Below are 12,882 nucleotides of genomic sequence, written 5' to 3' on the forward strand. Positions count from 1 at the left end.
ATTATTAGCCCCTTTAAGCTACATTTTTTTTCAATAGTCTACACAGAACAAGCCATCATTATACAATAACTTGCCTAATTACCCTAACCTGCCTACTTACCCTAATTAACCTAGTTAAGCTTTTAAATATCACTTTAAGCTGTATAGAAAATATATTGTCTTGAAATATATCTAGAAATATTATTTACTTTCATCATGGCAAAGATAAAATAAATCAGTTATTAAAAATTAGGTATTAAAACTATTATGTTTGGAAATGTGCTAAAGAAATATTCTCTCTGTTAAACAGAAGTTGGGGGAAAAATAAACAAGCAGTCTAAGAATTCAGGGGGGCTATTAATAACTGTATATATAACGTGCTGCGTTAATGCGAGTTTAATAACTCGCATTAACACACACTAAATGTAAAAAAAAAAACCTTCCGCATGTGCGTGCGTGCGTGCGTGTGTTTGTGTGTGAGGTCCTTTATTGAAAGCCACGTGTGTGGATCTTGTCAAAAAATATGCTGAAAAGTCCTACATGACAGTAATAGGTTGACTGTGGTGTTTTCTTGAATAATGCCACTAATATTTGCATTCTCCACATGTCTTAATTCCATTTCTGTTTAGTTCAGTTATGACAGTTATGAAGGTAATCAAAAATCGCTGTTTGGAGCTTATGTAGGTCTACAGTTCAAAATTCATGTTTATATTCATGAACTTCTTTTATTTTCATCACCAATTATCACAGTAGAACAGTTTCTCAAGCAGTTTGTGATGAATTTTCGAAACCGGAGATGAGCCCCTGGTCTAATGCGCTACCTGGCTTGAGAAACCCATTCTAATTATTTGGGAAAAACACACATTCTGAATGCTTTCGGCAGAATTCAAATGAGCCATTTTAATCTAGATAAATCTAGATTAATTCCAAGATTACAGTGAATTTAATCTAGAGTACAACAATTAATCTATGCAAAAACAGCTGCCTGAAATTTTCTTTAAAAATTTGCATTTTTTCCACACTATACTTTTATGGCAAAACTAAATTCTTTGCTTGGTCTTTACACTAAAATAAAAACATAAACGTAGAAAACTTCGAAAAAATTTCCATATAAGCGAAGTTTATTAAAAAATTAATTTTGAGTGAAGCACATGCTTATGATTGATGACGGCTGATCCCGCATTAATTACCGCATTTACAGTATAACCAGAATTTCTTACTTCAGTCATCTTTGCCCCCCTACTCCTCCACCTTTCCCTTTATAGTGCAGCATGGTAGCCCAGTGCTTAGCACTGTTGCCTCACTGCAAGAACGTCCTTGGTTCAAATCCTTAACAGGCCAATGGCCATTTCTGTGTGGAGTTTACATGTTCTCCACATGCTCGCGTGGGTTTTCCCTGGGTGCCCCAGTGTCCCCCCACAGTCCAAAAACATGTGTCATAAGTGAATTGATCAATTTAAATTAGCACTATAGCCAAGATCTTAAGCAGCAGTATATCTCTACATAGCAATTTATAATCTGTCATTAGCTCTAAATAAGTGGGGAGTTCTCAAGACCCACCTGAGCTCAAAGTCCCCTCTCGCTCTGCAAACTGGAGGGATCCCGGGCTTGAGGATATTCAAAGCTCAGGGCTCTCTTTCAGGACTGCATGCCAAACTCGCTAACTGCGAACTCTTAAAATTTCAGATGGCACTTAAAGGTTTTTCAATCTAAACTCTTCAAATATACTTTTTTAAAGTGAATTTAGTATACATGCTTTACAAATGAATTGTATGTGTTTTAGAGGTGGAATTTTTTTCATGTGGAAAAAGCTGCAATTTTTTTGCAGTACATTAATTTGCAGTAATAGTATACTTTAAATGCACACCACCATACAATATTTTTATTAAATACCCACGAGGCACTTTTGACTGTATTTTCATTATTTCTCTTTTTAAATATTTGCTTCTTATCTAAAAATATTTTTAATAAGAAGTTTTTTCTTAGTTAACAAAACAACCTTCAGAATCCTGAGGAGGAGGAATGGTGGCAAATCTTAGAGTAATCGCCTCTTGAAGTCTTGGAAAATGGCAAAATATGCCCAAAATCTACACCGAATCCCAATTTCTGTGTATTAAAGTTTAGATGCACATCAGCATTCTGTTGTGTCTAAAGCTAGATCTACTTTAAATCACATCCATCTCCTCCTACAGCTCCCCTATAATTCAGAATATGCAATGCCAGGACAAGAATTTTCAAGTGCCAATCACCATCCAGCAAAACACACTAGAACTTACTCAAAAAAAAAAAAAAAAAGGCAGGTGATGAAATGTTGCTGAAATGCACCAGCTGCCTTGTTGCGAGTAGTTTATAGCGGAGCACAGTGATGTGTTTGGAAGTGTGTTTTTTTGGCCTTGCGTCAGCGCGCGTGTAGCGTGTTGAGTCAGACATCGAGTTGGACTCCCTCAGGACACGCGTTATACTCAAGAGGATTTTTAAAAGCCCCCGTATAAATAACAATACACACACAGAGACGCACACACCCATGGACGAGGACTCATTTAGGAGCATGGCTCAAGAACAGATGTGTGTTCAGAGAGAGAAAGAAGAGAAAGAAACGTCGTCTGGCAGGCTTTGTCTCAGTTTATTGTATTCCCTAAACTCTGTTTCTTTTTAAATGTCACTTTTGTTTGCAGAAATGTAGCATTTTTCGCCTGAACCTAAGTACTGTCAGAAGACACATGTCCCGTTATGGGAAGCAGCTCGGGGCTCTTTTTTTATCTGCGTTTGAGTGCGTGTGAGCTCCATATGGTGTGGGGGTGTTGGCAGCAGTGCTGTGCCCTGCTGGTGTGATGCTGTGTGTGTGTGTGTGTGTTTTTGCATTGCCCTTCTGACCTGTCCCAGACCCTCTAGCAAAGCCCTGCAAAGAGCAACATCCACAGAGAAAGAGAGAGATGCTCAGTCCTCAGTGCCGTAACTCCATCTGTCATCTCTCATAAACGTCACTCTATATATGTCATAAGGCGTAGAAAGACAGAAAATGATGAGCTGAAAGAGACACGCATGCAAAAGGAAGGATGATGCCAACACATACACTTAATACACAAATACACTTCATTGAACATGAACACATAGACCTCACCATCACCTAAATACTATATATCTGCAGGTTAACTACAGCAGGGAAAATAAGTATTGAACACATAACCTTTTTCACAGAAAACATATTTCTAAAGGTGCCAATGACTTAAAATGTTCCCTGGATGTTGATAACAACCAAAGGAATCCATATCAGCAAAGAAAAGAAAATGAATTAGTTTATAAATGAAATCATGTGTAATAAAATGAAATGAAGCAGGAGAAAAGTAATAAACATGAAGAAAGGGAGGTGTAAAAAGGCAGTGAAAGCCCAGACAGCAGCTGAAATCTCTCTGTAGTTCTTCAGTAACCCTCTGCCTTTCGAAATTGTAAATTAATATTTGCTCTTTCATTATCGGGGCGATGGAGTTGTGGGAATATAAATTTATAGTCATGTTCCAAATTTGCTATATTCTTTGGTTTTTTAATTAAGCTATTTCATCCAAATCCTAGGTGTGACACCTTAAAATCTCTTGGTTTCCTAAGCACTGACTCTGCCAAAGTGATGCAAATGCTAAAGGCATTGTCAACAACTCTTCTTTTGTCTTTTGGGTGATACTTTGAAGCTGGTCAACTGGCCAAACGGGTTCTGATTCTAGTACACCATTTGCACACTTTGTTTTCATGCTAAAAGGTATTGTGAATGGGTACTTATATGAGATCAGGGATTTAAAGGCAAGTTACCCTGCTGACAACAACAATTCATTTGCATGCTCTGTTTAGGTTTATCCCCACCTCTCTGTAAAATGTATAAAAATTTAATGTCCGCTGTACTAGTTCAGAGTTCTTTCGATGACGCCACAGCGACGCCAAGTTTTTTTTTTTTTTATTAAAGGATTCTGCTTTGAAGATACCCGAAAGTTCTTCCTGGTTTTTGGCTCGTCTTAGAATTTCACAACAATTTTGGTGCCGTGAGCCAGATAGAGAAATTCACAACGAAGATGAACCCAGGGTGGACATTTCACCAAGAAAATTATCCAAAACACAGCCATAAAACTCTCAAATGCTTTCAGAGAAAGAAAATCAAGCTGTAGAATGGCTCTGACAATCACCTGACTTAAATCCATTAGAAAATACAAAATAAAGATCACATTTGCTAGATGAGACCCACAGAACTATCAAGATTTTTACTCTCTGTTGAAGTCATATATGAGAGATGTCTTTAAGCTGCCATCACCAAAAAAAGCCTTTTATATAAAGTATTAAGTACATTTCAGTACATTGTCTTTGTGTCATTTCATTATTATTGCTCATAACTAATTTTTCAGATTTAATATGATTTATTTTTATGTTTGTATTGTTTGTATTGATTTTGCCTAAATCTGGTTTAATACCATGTCAACAGCTCCTTTAGAAATATTATTCCCAGGAAAAACATGTCATGTTCAATACTTGTTTTCCAAGCTGTTTGTTTATATATTATAACTTTAACTGTTAAAGGCTATTAGTTACTTGTTAATTGTTTATTAGTAACTAATAAAGTTATATTAACTTGGGCTGCACAATATATCGTTTCAGCATTGATATTACAGAAGTGGCAAGATCTGCAATGTAGAAATAGGATTATAGTTAAGTAAGAGTTAAAACACTCGATTGTGGAGTAATTGCAAAGTTTAAACATGAAACTTCAAAAAAAAAAAATTTATCATTTGCATGTGTTTTAAAGCCTGTAACTGTGAACACATTTCAAGCTGGTTTAAAGCATTCAAGCACAGGAAATTCAACTTTTAGTAACTTCAAGAAATAGTAAACGAGGGGAAATAAATATTGTACACGTCATGTTTTTTCCTAGGAAGAATATTTGTAAAGGAACTGTTGACATGGAATTGAACCAGATTTTGGTCAAAACCTAAACAATACAAACAAAACAAAACAAATCTGAAAAAATTTGTTGTAACTAAACTACTGAAATGTGTCTAATGCTTTATATGAAAGGCTTTTTTGGTGATGGCAGCTTAAAGACGGCTCTCTTGGAGAATGAAGTCACATGAATTGCTCAGCTGTAAGTTCAACGGAGTGTAAAAATCTTGATGTCTCTGGGTCTTGTCTGTCAAATCTTCAATTTGTTTTTATATAGTATTTTATTTTTTATATATTTTTTTTATTTATTTATGTAGATGGTTCTACAGCTTGGTTTTCTTTTTCTTGGCTTTGTTTTGGATCATTTTCTTGCTGAAGTGTCCACCCTGGTTTTATCTTCATCATCCTGGTCATGCAGATGTTAGACTGAAGCAGCTAATATTAATTCACACTGACAAAGGGCAGTGGGTTTCTGAAGAACTACTGAGAGATTTCAGCTGCTGTCTGGGCTTTTACTGCATCTCTACACCTCGTTTTCTTCATGTGTTCAGTACTTTTTCCCTGTATCATTTCATTTTATTACACAGCAACTTTAGAAAAATGTTTTCTAAGAAAAATGTTGGCGTGTTCAATACTTATTTTCCCCACTGTATATTTAGCAATAGCCAGCTAGTGACGGGTTGTGCAGGTGCTCTAGCGACAGATGCTAGAGGCCATGTTCTTTAGACTGCTTGGTAGAGCATCCGATTCCCATGAGGAAGCTCGCCGGTTCGATCCCAGCTCAGTGCGGGTTGGGTGGTGTAGGACCTGTGGTTACATATGTAATAAAGATGACTTATTTTACATTTATTCAATTTGTGCATCTGAATACTCCTAGACTCTCTGAAAAACCATAAAGCATTTATTTCATTTGTAATTTTGCTTTACTGTATTTATCATTACTTGTGATTGGCTTATTACATTTTATGCAAATACGCTCCACTACCAAATCATCCTATTTTATACAAATCAATTAAAATTGTCCTAAAGTGATTAATTCATTTCAAATCAAGCTATTCATTTAATCTGTAAAAATTATACTCGGCTCTGCATGGTTTCCCCCATGGTCCAAAGTCAGGCGGTATAGGTGAATTGAATAAATTAAATTGGCTGTAGTGTATGAGTGTAATTGTGAGAGTGTATGGGTGTTTCCCAGTATTTGTTTGCAGCTGGAAGGGCATTCACTGTGTAAAACATATGCTGGAACAGTTGGCTGTTCATTCCGCTGTGGTGACCTCTGATAAATCAAAGACTAAGTCGAAGGAAAATGAATGAATAAATGAATTACGCTCATTATTGCAATATGTTATGGCTGAAAAATAAAATATAGCAATGTCAGTAAATCGTGCAGCCCTAGCTAACTAATAACTGATTAACGTTCCCGAATTTGATTGTAATACAATGTTGTACAGCTTTTGTAGGCTGCTTTGAAACAAGAATTATTGTGTAAAGGGCTATACAAATAAAATTGAAAGGATGCTACAGTAAGGAACAGAATATTCAGAAATGAGAAATGTTGTTTAAAATCTTCGGGGTACAGAAAAAAAAGGGACAGGAAGGGAAATGGGGGAAGCATTAGCAGAGAGACACCTTGCTGGAAGGGACTTCTACTGAAGAAAACTAAATTAAAAAAAATGTTTTGCACACACACACACACACACACACACACACACACACACACACACACACACACACAAGCAAACTAAGATGATAAAGCTGGCTCCAGGCCTATAGACCGTGCAAGTCAGGAAAAAAATGCAAAAACATTTAATTAGCTCAGTGCTCCACTTTGACTTTTAGTATTTGTTGTTATTTCATGCTGATTTCATTGTTTGCGGAATTAATCGAGTTCCACGTATCTGGCAGCGTTTTATACGACAAATGTTGCGGCACAGAAGACGACGGCTGCACGCAGGAGGTTTTTGTCATTTTTATGTATTTATGTGTGTGTATTTCACTTGTGACGTCTCACATCTGCACAAAGACATTAGAGTCTTTTGCTTCGCCTGAAGACATTTCCACCACATGTTCAAAATAAAACAACACGCTGCGTTAAATTATGACACGTCTTTATTTCCTTTCGCTCCCTGGATTTAGTTTTGCAAAGCTAAAAATCGAGTTTCCCCCTTGATTTTGCCATCTGTGGCAATTTGCAGAACCCAAAAACTGAAATCTTAGCTGTGATAGTATACACAAGTTCAATGGATTGAGTAAATTTCTGAACTCCTTTAAACATCTCCATTGTAGTCCTGTGTTCATTTGCAGCAATGTACATGTGTCCTGTATTATGTTGTTTGAGAAATTTGTGAATTTCAAATTATATGCCTCCAAATAAAAAAATTTAAAAAATCAGATTTCTCTGAGAATTAAAGGGCCATGAAACCCCCTCGTTTCAGCAGGGTGTTTTCACACCTCTACTTTGGAAAAAGTCAGAAAAGTGGGCGTGTCCAGCTCTGTTTAGGGGGGAGTGTCGGAGGAAGAAAAGAGGCTTGGTGTGGGAGTGTCTATTTAAGCGCTCAATTTCAGAGTCAAAACACACAACCACAGCGGATTGGCGAATTATTTGCCAAATTATTAAATGGTGGACTTTAACTGCAGTTTGGCTCTTTCATTCAGGGAATTCATTCATGTCCCTCCCGACAAACGAGATATTTGATTTGAGGAACTGCTCTAAGCGTGTATTTTCATGCAATGTTTGATACCGCACGGCGAATGAGAGAAAAAAAAACTCAGCATTTCCCGGAAACTTAGATGCACACGGCAGGTAGCGTCAGAAAGCCGCGTGTGTTATTCCAGTCACAAAATTCTACACAAGGTTATAGTTTGGTTGTAACTGTTAGTGCTAACTTGTTTACACTCGGTGCAATAGTTTGTTTGATACGAATAAAATACGAACTGAATAAACAAAGAGCACTGGTCGCTCACTTACCAAATCTGTAGAGACAGGACAATCACCAGCAACTAGAGCCGCGTCTTTATTTAGAGGAGACTACAAGCGAATCCGGATCTCAGCGTTTGCAGATGAGAACAGCTCTTAGGTAAACAATGTTCCTCCTTAGACACGTAAGTTATTGTTGTCGTGCGTCGCGTACACTGTTAATCCACGCGTGAGTCTGCGCTCTCACAGAGAGAAAATTAAAGCAAAACTTAACTGCAGCAAACTATAAAAGCAACACTTTACGCTTGTTTTGCCAATACAACGTGGCGTCTCTGCCGTCTACACTCTGACATTAATGAATATTAATGAAGTTGCACAATAGAGTGCGCTGACTCACTCTGGCACAGACGCCCAGTCTGCACGCTGGAATACAACGCTATTATGTCATGGCCGTGACGCAGCTTCAAAAATTCGTTTCAAACCGGAATTTGCTTGAAATAACACAAAAACAACAAATTTACACTTTTTTAGTGAGATATAGGTGTCCTAATAGTGTTTTTAGCAGTGTGGGACACATATACGACTGTCAACAGCTCAAAAAAATGTGTTTTGGTGTTTCGTGACCCTTTAAAGCCAGTGACACGTTTTTGTTTAGCCCAAGAACACAATGGTCACTAATGAGTCTTCCCATCAGGACCATAAAGGTGCTTTGAGCAAACCTCCCCTGGTGAGAGCAGTGCAGGTTGGACAGCTCATCAAGGATCTTCCGCTGGATTTCATCTCACGATAGTTATTAAACGTGATATTTAATTAATCTTGTCTCTATCTAGCAACTTTGGTCTTTAGAATTGTTCTCAGGTATTGTGATTTGGCTGAGGGCAAAGATAAGGTTAATATAATGATTTATGTAACCACTTGATTCTGCATATTAACTGATTGCTCGCCTTTATTTCCTATGTTATATAAACTTATTGTACACTATACTTTTATAATGGCCATTATTGATTATTAAAACTGATATTCAGCAAAAGAGAGGGTATGTTTCATATTTTTCTAAGAAAATGAAGGAGGCAGTGATGTTATAGGCTGCACTTTGTTATGAATATGCATACAGAAAAGATGACAGTTTTATAAACATGTACTGTAGCTACATGACGCCATAACATTTTTAGTGTCTTTTAAGATAATATAAAAATGAAAGGAGGCAGTTCCTCATATCATGTTTTCATTTTGTTGTTATGAAAGTGAAACAATCTTTTTTTTCCTATCTTCTAATGTCCAATTTTGGTGAGCCTGTGCGAATTGTAGCTTCAGTTTCCTGTTCTTAGCTGACAGGAGTGGCACTTGCTGTGGCCTTCTGCTGCTAGCATCCGCCTCAAGATTCAAAGTGCTTTGAAGATGATCTTTTGCAGACCTCAGTTGTAACGAGTAGGGATGTAACAATATTGTAAATACCGTCATATCGCAATAATAATTTTTTTCAATATTACCAAAGGCGAATGACTCAATAAAAAAAACTATATTTCTGAGAAAAGTTTGCTTAGACGAATGAAGCGAACGGGAGGTAGCGGGAACTACAATTCCCATCAGCCTAGGCATGGCCATCATCCTTTGCTGTCTGTTGTCACTACAGTGGAGTGTGTTGCTAGTAGGGGGAAGAAAAAGAGCTGGAAATGATCAAACCTAAAGCGGGTTTAAATCGAATGTGTGGAAGCATTTCGATTTCTTTCTAAAAAGATACGAAAAAGGAGAAAAAGTGACAAAGAAAAAAACAGTATGCAGGCACTGCCAGACTGTGGTGAAATATAAGTCGGGGAATACGACTAAAAACAGTCATGGGGACTGCAGAACACAACACACTTGTTAGATTAATGCAGACATTGACTTGTACTGCAAAGAGACCTCTATCTCACTCATGGCTTGTCCTCTCAAGTGGTGGAAAGACAATGCACAATGTTACCCACTGCTGTCAACCTTGGCTAAATCATATCTCTCTGTCCCAGAAACCTCAGTCCCAAATGAGAGGGTTTTTTTTTGTTGTTGCCGGGGACATGCCCAGAGATCCCAGCTTTTACCATATTATAGTTATATGATAATTTTCCTTAAAAAAAAACATCTCTATCTAAGTGAGTGAGTGATTAAATGTTGAATGTGATGAGTTTTCAACAATACTAAATTGAAACTTTATTTTTTTTTTATATGGTTTAATAATTTTTTGTTATTAAAATTGAAAAATTAGAGTTCCTGTTTCAAAACTTACAGATAGATGGCTAATTTGTATGTCATTGATATGTTCTATGCTAAGGTAAATAAACACTTTTGGCACTTTTTTCGAGCCTTTTCATTAGTTTTGTTTGTCCTGTAAATTATTCAATAAATACCGTACCGTGCCATTCACACCGAGGTATTATTGTACTGTGAAATTCTGATACCGTTACATCCCTAGTAACGAGTGGTTATTTGAGTTACCTTTCTATAAGCTTGAACCAATCTGGCTGTTCTCCTCTGACCTCTGGCATCAACAAGACATTTGCACCCACAAAACTGCCACTCACTGGATATTTTCTCCTTTTCTGACCATTCTCTGTAAACCCTAGATATAGTAGCCGGTGAGGGTGTTCAAACTGCTCAAAAGACAGTAATAGTAAAAACTTTATAAATTTATGGAAATTGTAAATATAAATGTTACTTTAAAGACTTAATTGCCAATTTGAAACTAATTATTAATTATAATTATTAGTAACAAAATACAATTTTCCCTCCAAAATGCTTTTAGTTTAAAAACCTTTCATATTTAGCAAAAAACACAATCCAGGATCAAAAGCTTGTTAGCATAAACCAATTAAAACAAACACACCTTCTTTAGTTTGCTAAAAGTAAATGCAAAACCCAAACCAGCTTTGTACAACAGGCCTCTGGAGTTTAAAATAAGGATATTTTAAAAATGCATGTCAATGTTTTGTTTGCTGTTGTTGGAGTAACTAAAGCATACGCTGTAAATGCACTGCTTTTTGCTGGAAAGGAGGACCGGAAGTAGAAGCTCAATTAGGAAATTATTGAGTTGTAAAAGTCTTATGCTGTGTTAACACCAAGCAGATAAATCACGCTCTTCACACGTAAATAGACGCTTGAACATTTTGAATTTACTCGCTTTATTCGCTCATCAAATCTGCTTCATTTGTGCGTCAAATTCACTTCACAACAAATGCTGATTCATGTGATGGGCAGGGCTTCTATCTGCCCGGTGACTCTAGCTTCATTGCTAAATGGCTAACATGGATTTTATTGAGAAAATAACTGTTTATGTGCTTTATGAAGGCTGAAAAACAGCGTTGATTTGTTTGGAGTCCACTAGATCCTTTCAGAGGTGCAGCCAGCTCTGTGAGCTCTAAACTCCTCCAGAAACTATACCTGGATGATGGAGGCTTGCAGCGGTGCTTCTGACCCAGCGGAGCCCAGTTTGATGAACTGTTGTCGGTGTCAGCAGGGGGATTTTTCCCTGGGACACCAACAACAGGCGCTACATCATAATCACATCACCACAAGAGCAAGCTCCTGATTGATTAACGTGGCGCGAATGTCCACAGAAGATGTTTGGACTCGAGCGATTCATGCGAAACCCATGTTAAGCATATCATTCGCGCCGCCTCATTCACGTGTATTACACCGCAGGATGTCTATACGCATCTTTGCATTGACTTAACATGTAAATCACTCGCGCTTCATGCTTCTTCCACGTCTGGTGTAAATGCAGCATAACAAACTACATTTGTGGAATTAAAACAGAAATATTTTTTATTTTTATTTTACATAGTCAAGTTGGTCTTCTCTTTTGGTTTCTCCTCATAGAGAGCACATGGCTTCATACAGCATCCCCACAGGGCTGATCCTGGTGGAAGACATGCCTAGAAACCAGATGGGCAAGGTGAATAAGAAGGACCTTCTCCGCCAGTTTTTCCCTGGTGGCTCTCAATGAACCAGATTCAATCCAAGTTCAGCCTTCAGAGAGCTGAGTGTCAAAACCACAGCCTGGAGAACTGCTTCAGAACCGGATGCAATAGATAATGAAGACTACTTGCTGTGACTGGACAGTAGAGGGCAGCGTAAGGGATTAGATTTTTAAAACTTCTGATTTTGTGGTGCTTTTTCTGAGCAGGTAATAAATACGAATGGTTTTAAATGTCAAATGTATTTAAATGATAGTGATAATAAATACATTAGCAACATGCACATTTTAAAAGATCACAATGAAAAATTTTATATTTTTGTAAGGAAATTCTGAAATAAACTAATTTATTTTGATCAGTCGTGTCGTTTTTTCATGTGACATCAAGGATGTGTTTGTTTTGTGAGTGTGTTAGCATTCTTGTGTGTACATTGTGTGCAGCTGTGTGTACGCAGGTGTGCGGTCAGACCCAAAGGCGGTGTAGGCTTGTAGAGAAGAAAGTGATTACAGCACAGATGGGTCCTCCTTTCTCTCATCCTCTCAATTTTACTGATAGTAAATCTACAGATAAGGCTATTGTATTGGACCACGAAGACCAGTGTGTAGCGGTTTCTTGATGAATCACTGTTACTAGCGTCTTAATTTCAGGTAAGTGTATTTTAGTGCAATATACCATTGCTTGAGCCATAAGTTCACATTTTGGGTCACTCAAACGCAGTGTTTATTTGAACCTATACAGTGTACTGCATTCTGCACACTCTGGGGTGTTACCTTTTTCAAAAGCCTTTTACCTTTTCCACCTAAAAGGCACACCTTTGTACTTAAAAGGTCCACACTGATACCTTAACCCTTTAACCACCTGCTTCACCAAATGCTCGATCATATTTTGACTGTTTTACATAACAATAGTTCATAGATATATACACTAGATATCGCATAGGGACCCTGAGCATGCGTCAATAGCGCCGCCACATTGGTACAGTACTCTCAGGACAAATGTCATTTAACCGCACTAGACAAGACAGTGTTATTACGTGAAGATGCGGGACTTTAGCGCTGTGTACGGGTGAAGAAACGAGCAAACAAAGCACCAAGGCAGAACATTTTATAGGTAAGATTAAGT

General features: G+C 37.5%; 1 protein-coding gene across 2 annotated transcripts in view; it reads left to right on the forward strand.

Moving 5' to 3' along the window:
• acsf3 (acyl-CoA synthetase family member 3) overlaps positions 1–12,115 on the forward strand; it is a 102,577-nt gene extending 90,462 nt beyond the window's left edge. For both annotated transcript variants that reach the window (XM_685690.9, XM_073907358.1), the window contains exon 10: positions 11,663–12,115. In XM_685690.9, the coding sequence (XP_690782.3) occupies positions 11,663–11,789 (127 nt within the window). In that variant the 3' untranslated portion in view covers positions 11,790–12,115. The remainder of the gene's footprint in view (positions 1–11,662) is intronic.
• The last annotated feature ends 767 nt before the right edge of the window (positions 12,116–12,882 follow it).

The sequence above is a fragment of the Danio rerio genome, chromosome 7 (assembly GCF_049306965.1).
Source record: "Danio rerio strain Tuebingen ecotype United States chromosome 7, GRCz12tu, whole genome shotgun sequence".
NCBI lineage: Eukaryota > Metazoa > Chordata > Actinopteri > Cypriniformes > Danionidae > Danio > Danio rerio.